Below are 15193 nucleotides of genomic sequence, written 5' to 3'. Positions count from 1 at the left end.
ACAACATTTGAGTGAAGAAACTAAATACAGTCGCCCTGAATAATAAGCCCTTGGCTCAGGACTTCTCAAAAGACTCGCTAGAGATTCAGGAAGCTTAGAGTAGCTTCTTTGTGATGTGTCTTGACTTTCTCTAGGGTGGCCAGATTAAATCTGTAGAAAACTTCACAAGTCCTCAGGTTGTTAGTTGACTGGGTAGGCAGTGATTTTTGGCTTTAAATTTCAATTCGTGAGATTTGTAATCTGTACTTTCTAATACCTTCTAACAACACTTTGAGATAATTCAGGTAGGAAGTCCACCTTTGAAGCATACAAATTGGTCCAGCTGTTTTTGTGTTGGGCGGTCTTTTGCTATTACAACTTTTGGGAAACCTGCTTAATAATGAAGAAAATGCAGTAGTTCCTTATACACGGATTTGTGCATAAACTGTACTCCTAATACAAAAAAATTCACACTACACAAATAATAAAAAATGAATACTATTGATAAATAAATATCTGAATAAGAAACTCATGTTATTTTTTTTTAGCCAGTCCACAGAAAATTTACCTTATGCCCAGATAAAAAGAATACATTGAAGAAATCTTTAGTAATCAGTCACTCGCATGTTAGTCCTTAATAAAATTAAAAATAATTGTGAGCATGCATAGAGCTCACCATTCTTATAAAAAAACTTTGCAGTAGTAACTGAATGAGAAGTCAAATGGATTTCCCTTTTCACTTGACTCAGTTTAATATTTGTGTCCTTAACAAAAAAAAATAGTATTTCATTAGTGCAGAGAGCTCACATCCATGGCAATTATATATTTTCTGTACAAATAAAATCTCAACTTCATACTCATGTGGGAAATTCTTCCCAAATACCGCATGAGCTAGTCTGTCCTTGACCTGCGTGAATAGTTAAACACAGACCTCATTCTGCAAGGATTTAAATTCTTAGTTGTAGGCATATCGAGTCATTTGGTTTGTAATCAAGGAGAAAATGAACAATTTGTGAAACTTTCTGGATAAATAGGCAATAGGCAGCTTTTTGACTTCTCTGTTTGCCACTTAGATGTGAGGGTTCTATGTCAAGCCAGGGAATTCTGTGTGTTTTCTCCTTTTGTGGTTAGCCAGCATCTTGACTATAATAATTTAAACATATATTGTTTATCCAGTTAATTATTTTTTGAAGTGATAAAAAGACCTTTATCTTCTTTACTTTCTCTTCTTTTTCTTGGTCTCACAAGTGCTGTCTTAGCTTACTGTTAATGTCTTAATGATGTGATTTATCACATGTGTTATAGCAGGCAAAAGTTTTTGATGGCTGTAACAGTATCCTAAAGACATTTTCCAGTTTTTCTATTTGTAGGGTGGTCTTGTTGTAACTTTCTGTGGGTTGATAGATGGCTTCTGTTGATTTTTACATTGAGAAAATTCATCAACATTCATAAAATACTGATCCCATTGCATGAGATCTGAGGAAGACGTAACAGAGGACTAGTCCAGGTTTTCAATAAGCATTACTGTCTGTATAAGGCATGCTGTCTTTGCGCCTTTAAATTAATGAAGTTAAACGCATATATGTCTGCTCTTCATGCTAGTTGAAAGATCTGGTCTGTCCACCTTTAGGAAGGTGGTTTGCACTTTAATTTTCAGTGAAGCCTCTGAAAATAATAGTCTAAGTTTCCTAGGTACATGGTAGAACTGTGTCATTAATTAGCAGCTAAATCTTAGGCTCCCAAGAAGTGCCTAACGTGGGCAGAGTGAGCCTTACCAGTGGGCTCTGTCTGCCTGTTGTCTTAAATAACTGCTGCAGACTGGTGCACCTGCGTTTGAGCAAAACACCAGAACAGGGTTCTTCGCCAAATATCCTGGCCTTTGAATACCGCCTGGGTTTCTGGGAAACGTTTTGGGGCATTTAATCTCCAGTATTCAAGATTCTTTGGACTAGTCATACAGGATAACAATATTTCTCATATTCTGTGCACGTTTAAGCAAAGAAAAGCTTCAGCTTTGCCACAGAGACAAGGCTGTCATTTCTAGCACTTACCAGCTTTGCAGGATTTCACACAAAATCACAGCATTAGCTTGTGGTATGGGTTGTACTGTTGAAGATGAAGCGTTTTAGAGAGAGCACCGTTTCAGTGTTGTGAATTCTGCTTTCTCTCTATTTTGAAGGCATGTATGTTGCTGATAAAAAATCAACAGGAATATGTTAGAGTTATTATTCCCCATCTTGAAATTAGATTGAAGACCCCCAAACACTTCTCAAGAAATACTCAACACGTTTGTCCCTTGTAAAGTAGATGTATGATTGTATCAGTTATGTCCCAATGTACAGTAATTGAGCAGCAGTATGATATGATAATAGGAAAAGTATTTCAGTGCTGACAGGATAAACATTTTGAATTATTCCGTCAGGAAACAGGGTTTTATAAGTGTATACTTATTTCACTCCGTTAATCCTAAGTAAAGCATGAATTATAACTACAATTGTTTTTTAATCATATACATAGTATTGAGGTACGTCTATATATGTTTTATATAAATATATCAATAATGTACAACAATAATGGTACAATGTTTCTATATCTTATGTTCATAGGAGCCTATTATAGTTAATTATTTCATGTTTGTAAATTTAAGATATTATTTAAGATGTGTTTAAAAGCAGTCCAAGCCTATAAATTGATAATTTAATCATTAGAAAAGAGGATTTTTTTTTCTGTACTGCCTTAAATTTTCTTTTATTTTATTAGTTATTTTTAGTGATTTTTACCAGGGAGAGAGCACTCTGTGTATAGTTTTGTTTGGTTGTTTTTTTTTGAGAAAATACGAAATTCTGAAACACTGCTCTTAGGTTTTTGCACCTCTTTAATACTAGTGAAATTATGTGAATTCTGGGATATTGCAGTGCAAGAATGACATAAATAGATATTAGGTAGAGAAGCAACAGTGACATTGAATGATAAAGGATAAATGTTTTTTAAAACTATAGTGGTAGCAGAGTGCTTAACTGCAGATATCAAGACACTAGTTTAAGTGTTATTAGCCTTTTTAAAAATGTGGTTGTGCGCAGCTTATTTGTGGATTTTGTCCATTATGTTTTAATTTGTATGTTCTATTTTATATTAATAGATGAGGTAGGTTACCTGACACTTTCCATTGTAAAACTCTTTTTATCATTTTAGATTGAGCCAAAAATTTCCATGCCAGTGATCTATCTAATATTGAATTTTAATGGAAAGTTAAAAATTTGGTTATTTTTCAGGATTTTTTTTTCTTTTTTCTCTCCGGTTCCTTTGTGGTAGCTGCCCTCATTATCTGGAGCAGAATCTTTACTTTTGGCAGGATCTTGGCATGGTATGAGGGCATTTTTGCATCTCTCAAAATATTCTCCAAAATATAGACCAGCTGCTTTCAGTTGAGAGTTTTGATTTGATAGTTACATTTATACACTCCAAGTATATCATCGGTGCTTGCTCTCAGTCCAGCAAAGTTTGCAGTGCAATTCCTGCTCTCAGCTTCTGGGAACAGAGAGCAAAATGACCATGTCAGTGGCCAGACAGGGTGCAGGCAAAAGGCTTAAAATTTATGGAAGTGTAGAACAGATAGTAGGGGCAGAAGAAAGTAAAGATTTATGTTTGGGGAAGAAGGGCTGGTGAGGACATAGTTTAGCATGAAGAGGGATGAGGAGAAGGAGGGATTAAAATATGCAACTTACAGCCAGAAGCAGAAGGAGGCAGAAGAAGGACAATAGGAAAAAAAATGGACAGGGAGGAAGGGAGCAGAGGGTAGGCAGCTGGAGAAGAGGGAAGATTAGCAGGTAGGGGCAAGGACAGAAGATGTGTGAGGGGATCTTGCTACGGCAAGAATTTTTTGAGTTAGGATGCTAGATGCATGATCTGGGTGGTCAGGGATATGCAAAAAAACAGAGGAAGGGCCGCAGGGAGACTTGGACACAGAAGCAGAAGCTGGGGAAGGAAGAAGGGAAAAGAGAACAGGGAGCAATGGGGACAGGAGCAGAAATGTTTTTGATCACTAGGGCACACACCTTTGCATGTTGGAGATGACTGAGGCTGCTCCAGCATTGGCCTAGCAAACAGCTGTGAAACATGGAGGCGAAGCATGTTTTGTTTCCCATGTAGAAGGCCTCTTTATGTAGAAAACTGCTTTCTTCTGGACCACTGAGTCCATTACTGAAAGTTGGAGAGGGCTGTGCTGCAGCCGACTTACTGCTGACACTTGTGATGGGCAGTCTGCTTCCATGAATTTGGTGGTGGTGGTGGTGTTGCCATTTTGAAGGCTTGAAAGGTGCAAGGAACTAGACTGAAAGCAAAACTGGAAGATCTTTAATATGAAGTTAAGCCCTCAAAATTTCAGAACTGCAGTAGCTAAGGCAACCCCAAACTGCCTTATGTGGTTATGCATATGATAATAATAAGCTGTTTAAAAATAGCTTATGCATATGATCATGTATATGATAAGTTATTAAAGATTTTGTTAATTATAAAGAGTGATACAACTTGTATTTCATAATCAGCATCTAAATATTTGTGGAAAAACAGCATCATAAAAGTGGTAGAGCCTTTGTATAGATTTGTATCTTTTTCTTGCTAAATCCATCTTTGTTTGGACTTCGGTTGGTTGTCTGCGCACTAGTAGGAGTAATGATGTAACTATAGTTATAGAGATATATTTGCTAAAATAAAATAGTGAAGTTCTATTGCCTACAGTGTACATTAAAAATACAATATGTTTTCCTAAGCCATAGAACATATCAAGGGTGAAAGGTTGGGGTATCTGTAGTAAGTCACTGACTTTAATGAAAGTAACGTTTTTACCCAGTAGCTGTTAAGGGATCAGCAAAGAGTTTCTAGAAATGTCATTAGAAAGCTTATGAAGAGTTGTTCCATAATGAAACTTAAACTCTGGGACATCATTTAAAGACTTAAAAGAAAATACTCACTTGTGAGTTCAAGAAACAGTCTTGTTAAACTGTTCCGCTGACATTTCAAATGACCAAGACTCTCTACCAAAGTGAGGGTGAGAAATTACCGGAAGGGTGTCAGTATGGATATAGACCTCAGCAGTGAGAGGTGGCTGTATTTCCTCTCAGGTGAAAGTTTTGGTTTTGATTTGGTTCTTTTTTTTAAGATACTGTAAGCTAAATAGCAGAATAGTCTACTATTTCTTTTCTTGCATAAAAAATTTCACAAGTATCACTTGGCTTACTTAAGATCAAGCTTTTATGTACTGCTGTTATTTCAAGAGAACGTTATGAAGAGTTGTCCTTGTTGTTTCCAACTACTGCACTGCACTCATATACTGTGGTAATGCCCAAAGGAATAAAAAATTCCAAGGTTCAGAGATCACAGGTATGTTTTATTGAACAGGACAGAAATGCTTAGGTCTTGTTCATGTGGTATCAATCTCACGTTTACTCTCCTATTGAATCTTTTCTAACCTGTGTCTCCTAAGTCCTGCCCCAAACCATCTGCACCCTTCCCTTCCCTGAATAAAATTGCAGCCCATATTGCACTGCCCAATTCTTCCTCCTCCGATCCTTTCCTCTTCCCTTTCTTAGAGCACACAATTATATCACTCCTCTACAGCACTCCTCCCAGAGAGCAACCAGGAAAGTTGGCCATTTTTTGGTATCAAGTCGACCTCCCACAGCTGTAATATGTTAAACAACACAGCTGTAAAGCGAAGCTAGACTGAGTTTTCCTCTGCCTGCCCTCAGTTCCCGCACTGCCAGCAGTGTCCCAGCCTCACAGCTGCACCTCGGCCCTGCTCGGCCCCAGCCACCCAGGGCTTCCAGATGCCTTCATTTGTGGTTTTAGTCTCAATGTTTAAAAACTGTAAAAGTTTGTCCCGAGCAAAATGAAAGATTACAACCTTGTATTTGCTGTTTGTACTGTTTGCTCTTTTTATGTGGCTATTTAACCCTGTAATCTGTGTTCTGTTATTATTTATCAGCTTCTGTTCATCTCTGCACAGTGCCCCCTGGCACAGTATTAATCAACTCATTCGTAGTTTCTTGAGGGTGGTTTACTGGTCTGTCCTTAACTGTAGCTAAGTGCTTATTCTGTGAAGTATTCTCTCTAGTGTTATTATTAGCTGTGTCACTGTGTGTTTATTATGGAGATGGGGGAGGAGGAAGAGTGTGAATGCTATATATTGGGATCCATCCCTGGAAGATGACTGGGCAAACTGAAGAAGAGCTGGAGTACCCTGCTGATTCGGATGTGTGATTCATGAAGAAACAGAGGTCCTTTTGTTACTATGTATTTTTATTTTTAGGTTTTTAGTCTATATTTTTCAAGTTGATATGTCTAAGTTAGTTGATATGTCTAAGTTAATTTGAATCATAGTGCAAGTGTTGTATTTGCTTGATTAAACTATTGCACATTAAAAGTAATGCATACAGAAGTATCATTCATACACCTTGCTCTGTCTGAGAGATTATACATTTCTTTCCATTCATGTTCTTCCAGGTGACTTGGATTACTACTGGCTGGATCCTGCCACGTGGCACAGTAGGGAGACATCCCCTATTAGTTCGGTAAGAAATAGGGAAAAATAGGTTCATATGTATGAATTAAAATGTTTGCTGATTATTTCAGTTCAGCTTTGATATTTTGTTATTAGAACTTTATTCTATTCATAATATATGAAAACTTGGCTTAAAGATCATGGAACTCAAAATCAGAAAGAGATTTTTGTCAAAATCTATACTAGAAAAATTACCTGAGTTTTAATATAAAATGAATTCTTGTGTGTACGTTGCTACCATATTTCACCTTGCCAGTTACACACCACAAAGGAAGCTGTGAGTGTGAGGCTGCACCGACTGTGATTAGTGAATTTTTCTGTTGATTTTGAATGGAAAAGGATATTGACTTTTATTATATAGTGAACCCATATAGCAGAGCTGAATAACATATGTATTATTTTAAAGGACAGAATTTATAAAAGCACTTTTCAGGGCTATGGAATTAAATGTAAATGTTTAATTTTATTACCTAAGGTATGTTTTAAATGTTTAATTGTATTAACCTTTGAACTCCTCTATAATTTTACCTGCAGACTTAGTGTTGAGATGTTTTTGCAGTGGGCATGTTAATTATATGTTTACTAAAGCCAGAACCCAACAAATATAACAATAAAAAGCTCAGATACATCATACATCAGAAGGGTGTTTGTGTTTACCATGACATGGTGATTTAACAAATTGTATTTGTATATAAATGTACATACGAAAACAGGAAGATCGTTATTTTTTTTATTTCCACTGCTTGTTTTTTTAATAGCATCCAGTAACGTGGCAGCCTTCTAAAGAGGGAGATCGCTTAATTGGACGTGTTATTCTTAACAAGAGAACAACCATGCCAAAAGAATCAGGTGCATTACTGGGGCTAAAAGTAAGTATTAAAGGGGTTACATGGTAAAGGAATGAAATTATCACTGACCTAATATGTAGAAGCCTAACACTGAATCAGAGGCCTTTCCAATTATACTGTCATTTGGCAAAAATATATTCCACATGCTATTGCACATGCTGTATTTCCTCAAAATATGAGGTAATGCCCAATATTGACAGATCCTTTAGGATGTGAGTAGAGAGTGGGAGGTAGTGACCGCTCATCTCCCTTTTCTCATCTGTTCTGACACACAATCCTAATTCTCTAGACCTTCTCATTCCCCCCCACATTCTTGCATCTCCCTAATACTATATTCCTTTATTTCCAAGCCTGTTTGCATTGCATCTTCTACATTTGTTGTCATATAATAGGTGTTCAGGTTTTAAATGAGTTCCTGCAGCTGCTTTAGGATAGCTGCTGCTTTGCCCAAGGACAAGGTACTACCCATCCTGGTTATATGTGTGACAGCAGCCCCTGTGCCTGTACCACAGCTGGCTGATGCAGACTTGTGTCTATGAAGGTAGTGGCACCTGAAGTTTGACTGAAAATGTAGTATGGTGTTTGAATCTCAGCAGGAAATATTCCAGGGTGTTTTCCTTAAAATATGGGTCAGGAAAAGCCTTTACCCCATATTCAGGTAAAGACAACATTTATTTCCTACATATATAGTGTTATAAGCACTTGAAAAATTAAACTAGGTCCAATCAGAGCCCCACTGTAGCCCACTAGAGCCTAATACAGACCCCTAGAGCTTGAGGCTGAGCCAAAGAAACAAGCATTAGTATTTGGAAGCTGTAACAACTCATATGCTTGATGGGCTGGACACAGGGGGACACTTAATATACAGTCATCACTTCATTTCTTTATTTTTCTGTTAAATCCCTTGAATTCCAGATATTCCAGATATTGCATGCAGAAAAAAAGTAGGTATAAACCTGGGTAAACATAACATGAAATTCATGCTACTGTCTTGCCAAGCACTGAGAAGCAATTAAGGTTTGCAGGCAGTGTTTGCCTCTCAAGAGTTAGCTATAAATATGTCTTTAAACTCAAATAAAGCAAGATGCAGAAATTTTACATTTAGCTGAGGAAATTTAAAATATTTTGTTTTTAGTAAGCATTGAAAGTTATACAGATAAATTATTGATCTGAATATATTTCATCCTTTTGTGCATGTCTTCAGTCATCCATGGCAAAGGAACTGAACCATTTTGATTATGAAGTATATGTTTATTCAGCTACCTGTTTTCAAGGCATATACTATAAATTCTAGTGTGTTAATGGAGTTCTGCCTTTTCTAGCTTTACTGCTTGTATTTCAGTCAAGTAACTGTCATCTCATATTCCACATTCATTAGTGTCATCCATATGGAAATGTTTAGAAGGTCAGTGTTTAAATCTACACCGCCACTCAGAAACAGAAATCATGTACAATAAGACTCAATATTTAAGCTAAGATTTACAAAATTCCTTTTAAAAGATAGCTGAGATTGTATTAAATCCACAGTTTTTTTTCAGGAAAGCTAGTTCCAGTTAATTGAGTGACCCCAAATTAAGACATTATAAGTGACATTCAACCCACTTCATTTAAATGCCTAAATTAGGCATTGCCTGCTGGACTTTTAGGTGCTTGTCCCTCAGTTGTTTGTAAACTTAGAGAGATAGGTACTTCTGAAGCGTGGTGGGGGATCCAGTGTACTGGTTTAGGAATTTCCATCTTTTTAATTTTTAATTGGTCTACCTATTGCATTTTGGGATTTACATACCTTTGGTTTGATATGCACTTGCCGTTTACACTCATGCACATGCCAAACAGCCATCTATTTGCATAAAGTACATGTTCTTGATTATTTATCAAGAAACCCTCTTTTTGCAACAATTTTAGATACTTAGTATATTGTAACAGATTAATTAGGCAAACATATGAAAAGGAATTTCAATTTTATTAATTCTGTGTCATAGTTTTACTTCTTTTCAAGTAGGACTGGCTTTTTTGTGCATGTAACTTTCTCTTTAAGCCTCCATAAATCCCAAATTGAAAATAAAGGTTTGATTATGCATAATTTAGGTTTAGTTTAAAAATAATGCAAAAAATAATCTGTCTATAGATTTATGCTTGATGTGATGTCTGGCTTGTGGCTTGAAAACTCACAAATTTATGATTATCCAGGTTGTTGGAGGAAAAATGACAGAATTAGGACGACTCGGTGCCTTCATTACCAAAGTGAAGAAAGGTAGCTTGGCCGATGTGGTGGGGCATCTCAGAGCAGGTAAATAAACCAGTTGCACACAAAATATATTGTCTTAAATTATGGCTTTTGGAAATGCAGCTGTTAATATATATTAACATCAGTCAAGTGATAGTGATATGCTGATATCTTGTAAATACAGAAAAATATTTTTCAAGCCCTTATGGAATGCTAAAATTGCTTACATTTCTAGTTTATTATTAACTCCAGTGGCTTAGATATATGAACAAAACACAAGACGTTGTTGGTTAGGGCTGAAGTGTCAGTATTGAGTATCACCAGTGAAATTTTTGCTTGCTATCTCAGGAACTGCTTGTCACACTTCCTAAAATAAACAATGTAAACATTTTTTAAAATGGCTCATTGCAGCAACCAAACTTGCTACAGTTATTTTACTATTTTACTTATTTTTAACAGCTCCTTGGCTGACTTACGCTTGCAGCTCTGGGCTACAACAGTGTGACTTGAGACCAGGGAGCTCAGCTCACCTGAATTTGCAGCAGTGTATGGTGTTTTCCTGTTTTCCTGTCTCCATGCCTTTCACTGAGAGGAGAAATCAGAGTGCAAGCCTTAAGGACAGAATCTTAGATGAAGAAGGCAATGTAAGGCTGGTCAAAGAGGCCAAGAATTGGACCAGCTGAGCAAAAGAAAAAGTACCTCTGATGGCTGCTGGTTATCTGGTTAGAACTAGCAGGAGTGTCATCACACTTAAATCTCCATTTGGGTCTAGCCTTTAGTTCTTATTTGTAAGCATAATTAGAGCCATTTCTGTTAATTTAACATTCTGACTATGATGATATGCTTAATCAGATTGGAGATTTTTTTAACTTGTTTTCTTCCACTAGTGACTCTCCTAAGTGAAAAAGCTGCTTAGATTTCTAAAACAGCAGTACAGACATCTCACAGGTTGCTCTAGAGGGTCCTCAGCTATTGTAACCTATTCTGTCTACTTCAAAATGTGATAGATTCATTGCTCTGCAAATTAAGTTTAAATCATGTGATCTTTTTGTATTACAAATTCAGCATATCTCTCTGTTGTTTTTTGCTATTAAATTAGAAGAATTGCAAAACTTGTTCCTTTTAATGCCTGTGATGATTTTAGAAATTAAACAAATTATCTGTAAAAAAATCAGATTTTATTTTAAGGAAAAATAGTCATGTTAGTTTATAGCTGTTGTTAGCTTTAAAATATAATCAAAATCACAAAAGAAATTGGGAGTGTTTTCACTAAGTTGTATGAGTTTTTAATCAAGTTCCTCAGCAATATCTAGAATTACTACCTGTTCCCCACCCCTCTCATGATAAGACGATGTAATAAATATACAAACTATTTAAATCAGTTTCCATTAAATGATTATTTACTTTCATAGTGGAAAATTAAACTTGCCTCAGCAAGCAAGCGTTATGTCTTTCATTAGTAAACTGCCAACCCTTATGCGTTAATGAAAGCCAAAATGCTTTGTAAACTAATGTGATCCTTTTTAGAGTGCTTTCTTAAAATACCAGAATGTAGGCAGTTTGGGATGAAGGAATGACAGTCATTGAACACAAAGAGAAATTGAAGCTGCATGTTTTGGTAGTTAGGATGTCAGTTTTTATGATCATTTTCCTGGGCTTATTAACAAGCACAAGTTCTATCACTTGCTTTTTATCTCCTCGGAAGGGAGCAAAGCCAGCAGCTGACCAAATCTGATAAACGTGATATCATTCTCAGTAAAAAAATGTAAAATAAAATTATTCGTGACTTTAGATAGAGGTTGTGGAGGTTTTGACCACTGCATGATGGGATATGAGAAAGTAAACTTACCTTACGGTCCCTGCAGTTTAAATTTATATACTGATTTTTCCTTAGAAACTATATTTAAAGACTTCCCCCTTTTATAATAATGCCAAAGGACAAAGCATTATGCATATATATTTAAATTCTAGAAATGGCAAACTTTAAAAATGAGTGTTATTTAATAATTCACATTGTGTTTTGTTTTCGATCCCCTCTAACATCTTCAGGAGACATTGACTCATTCTTTGCTTTTGTTTTTTGTTTATTTGACATGGACAATGAAAGCTGTCGTTTTTTGTGGAGAAATCAAAATGCACAGTGTATAAATTGTAATAAAAGGCATGATTTTAAAAGTTTTAACATTAGATATTCACACTTTTCATTTTTGAAGATCAGCCTGTTTGCAATGTTCATTTCCACTAGTTTATAAAGGACCTCTCAAAAAGCACTGTTTTTTCATTTCACAACACAATAACTGGTGCTATATTATTTCTGAAATATTTAAAGTTTCCACAGATGGTTTCTTTAACGTGTTTTGTGGTGTACAAATTGTAGCAGTGTTCTGAGAAAGGAGCCTTGGTAGTGACTCAAAACCTTTGTCTGATTTCAACAGTGTTTTATTTTATTTCATTTTGGGGAATGAAAGTTAGTTACCTTTGATTTCATGAATGTTTTGCACTTCATTGTAAAAGAACGTGGAAATGAGATAAACTTCTTTTTAAATTCAAGGGGATGAAGTTCTAGAATGGAATGGTAAACCCCTGCCTGGAGCTACAAATGAAGAAGTTTACAACATTATTTTAGAATCAAAATCAGAACCTCAAGTTGAAATTATTGTTTCAAGGCCTATTGGGTAAGGCTAAAGACTTGCTTCTTAAGCATAGTTATTGCTTCTACTAATGCAACTTTTAAAGGGTTTTTTTGTGACTTCATTAGCTTTTATCTTTTAATAATGGAATGATTCACTTTTTATTATTAATATTGTGTATATTCCATTTTCTTTACTGCCTATTACAGTCTTGAATCTGTACAGTGATATATATTAGTATTTCTGTGTGGTCAAAATACTAACAAGGTTTTTGCCAAATGGCAAAAGAAAATTGTTTTTTATTGTTTATGATGAATTAAGCAAGGCTTCTCTCAAAACCGGGTGGACCTGCGAGTGAGTAAAACCTATTTGTCAGGTTCTTAACTTTGTTAAATCAGAATAACTTACACAAGTATTAGTGAGTAGAAGGAAGCATCAACAACATTGAGCGTTTTAGAATTTGAAATAAGTCAGTACTAGTAGAACTTTTTAGAAAGAAAAAAAAAACTTTTATCTGTTTTATTTAAAAAGGCTATATATAGTGTCAAGTGATACTGTCATCAGAATCAAAAATGGAAACATAAAAATACCTTTATGAATATAGTTTTAATCAAAAATTAACATTAACACGTGATGTTTATAGTCTTAATGTTTATTTATAATAAATCCAAGTTTGAGTTTATTGGTAACAGTTATTCTAGATTTGATTTCCCAAATAGGCATCGGAAGAGTCAGAAAATCTGATTCAGCTGGTAAGCTTAACCGGGTGGGCCCTGTCATTGTCACACTTGCTTTACATCACATCGGGCAGCCCGTCCCTGAACAGGCTGCTGCTGGGACCGTTTTGAGCTGAGTCGGACGGGTTTCAATGTGAATCATTTGTTGTATATCTCAGTGCCATGTCACGTGATTAACACCAAGAAGTGAATACTGGCTAGTTTCGAAACAAATTAAAAAGATGTAAATCTATCCGTAGTCTGTCAGCTTCCCAGAGTTCACATACAGTCACTGTGCATCTCCCAAGTCCGTATCTTGTAGGTAGATGGTAAACTATTTCCTCCATATGAATACATTTTATTATCTCATTCTGAATTTGCCAGATTTCATCCAAATATAATTTTTCTCTCTCTCAAATCTAATAACAGCTTTTAGTTTTAGAAACGTAAAACATTTCTTTTCTGACTAGAACAGTCGTCTTTTACATTTGTTTCACATTAGCTTTTGATGTTTGATTTTGTCTGTACTGTGCAAGTGTAGCTGTTTTGCAAATGAGCTCTGCCTTTTTGATGGTGATCACCATTAACAGTCCTTAAATAAAATTAACATTTGTTACTAATTTCAATTATGAGTTTGACCTTTTAATGGAAAATGAAAGCTTGATGCAATAATTTTGATTATTGAGAAGCTAATATTACCGTCCAGATGGAGACTGTGGAGGAGCAGTACATCCTTTAGTCAGATAAGTTAGGAGATATTCTTGACTGAAAATTGCAGATTCACACCTAAATCTTTATAATTAAAAAAAAAATGCCATAAGGAGATTTTTAAAAGTCTAGATTTTCATGTGTTTAAAGCAGCAGAAGAAAAATATGTTGTCCATTGGACCTGTCTTGAACTCTTTGTCTCAACTGAAGGAAAACCTGAAAAGTGTTTTGTACAGTTTTTACAAAATGAAAGTGCTAGATTGGCATTTTCTATAGGTGAGTTTTAGATACATTTATTGCTATTGAGGCATTAAGAAATGTCATATATCCTTAGACTTTTAAGATAATTTGATTATTAAAACAAATGAGTTATTGTAATTTATGTATTTTATAAACATAATTTCAAAAAATGATGTACAGAATGAAGATATTCCAGTAGCATCTTCTTGAAGAAAAATCTAGGGAAAATACCACAATTGCTGAACTGAGGCACCAAACGCAGAGTGCAGTCTAATTTCTTAGATTGAAAAGGACTTCCATATTAAAGAATATTTCTAAATCTGAACAGTGAATTTTACCCTCAGAAGTGCACTCTGAAACAAGAAAAATGTAATGTTTTGCTTTGGATGACCCATGCATATTTCTTTCCAGACAGAGGCAAAAATAGACCACCTCAGATTGCACTTTTATTATGAGACAAAATGAGTCTTGGTATGGAAGTATTTACATAGTATAACAACTTTATTCCTGACTAGGACTGGGTCCTTATTAGAGTTTTTTTTTTTTTTTTTTTTTTGAGAGCGCAAATAAATATCACAAGTGGACGAGAGAATATAACTTTGAAATTTAAAGATATCTCCTTTCCCCAATAATAAAGAATCAAAGTCCTTTTTTTGGTATCAGATGGGATTTACCTGCCTATCATTTAAAAAGAACAAAACAAAAAGTCATACCTTGTACAACAGAAGACATATTTATGTGGGTTGACAAAAAAGAACAGTGCACAAGACTTTTTGGTTTGTTTTTTGTTTTTAATTACGATGTACGTGCATTGGGTTATGTAATGCAAAATTGTTTATTTTGGATGACAGACTACCTCTTTTTTTTCCTAGCTTCTCCTTGTCTTGTTATCTGAATTATGTGGGCATTTCAAATTCATGAAAGTGACTCTCACTCAAGCCAATGAGTCAAGCTTTGTGGCTACTTCAGGTGCTGATTCGGCAAAATTTTATCTGATTAATAGCAGCAGTATGTGGTAATCCATTACACCTCAAATTCCTGTGAGGAAGCAGATTCCCGAAAGACCTGAAAAATGATATTTCGTCTGCATAATTTAAGTGTTTTCATCTCTCGGTATTAATAATGCAAATAATGTACCAGCACATTTAATGGCCTTTATTTAAAAAGTTCTAGCATATTAGGTCTAAAAAGCCCAACTATGACAGAGTTTGACTTAAGTGGAGGACTGTAAAGGCACAAATTAGATGACTGCAAGTTACAAAATTGATGCCTGAACAATTTGCTTA

The 15193-nt window shown here is 35.3% G+C and overlaps 1 protein-coding gene across 1 annotated transcript in view; it reads left to right on the top strand.

Annotated features, from left to right (window-relative positions):
• Positions 1-15193, top strand: part of LOC106492516 (regulating synaptic membrane exocytosis protein 1) — a 207654-nt gene that overhangs the window by 41257 nt on the left and 151204 nt on the right. Inside the window, exons 4-7 of the mRNA XM_067294112.1 lie at positions 6481-6548; positions 7297-7407; positions 9577-9676; positions 12165-12288. Coding sequence (XP_067150213.1) covers positions 6481-6548; positions 7297-7407; positions 9577-9676; positions 12165-12288 — 403 coding nt within the window. The remainder of the gene's footprint in view (positions 1-6480; positions 6549-7296; positions 7408-9576; positions 9677-12164; positions 12289-15193) is intronic.

The sequence above is a fragment of the Apteryx mantelli genome, chromosome 3, assembly GCF_036417845.1.
Source record: "Apteryx mantelli isolate bAptMan1 chromosome 3, bAptMan1.hap1, whole genome shotgun sequence".
Classification (NCBI taxonomy): Eukaryota; Metazoa; Chordata; class Aves; order Apterygiformes; family Apterygidae; genus Apteryx; species Apteryx mantelli.
The sequence above is the reverse complement of the archived record's forward strand: the minus strand, read 5'-3'. Positions and strand labels throughout refer to the sequence as shown.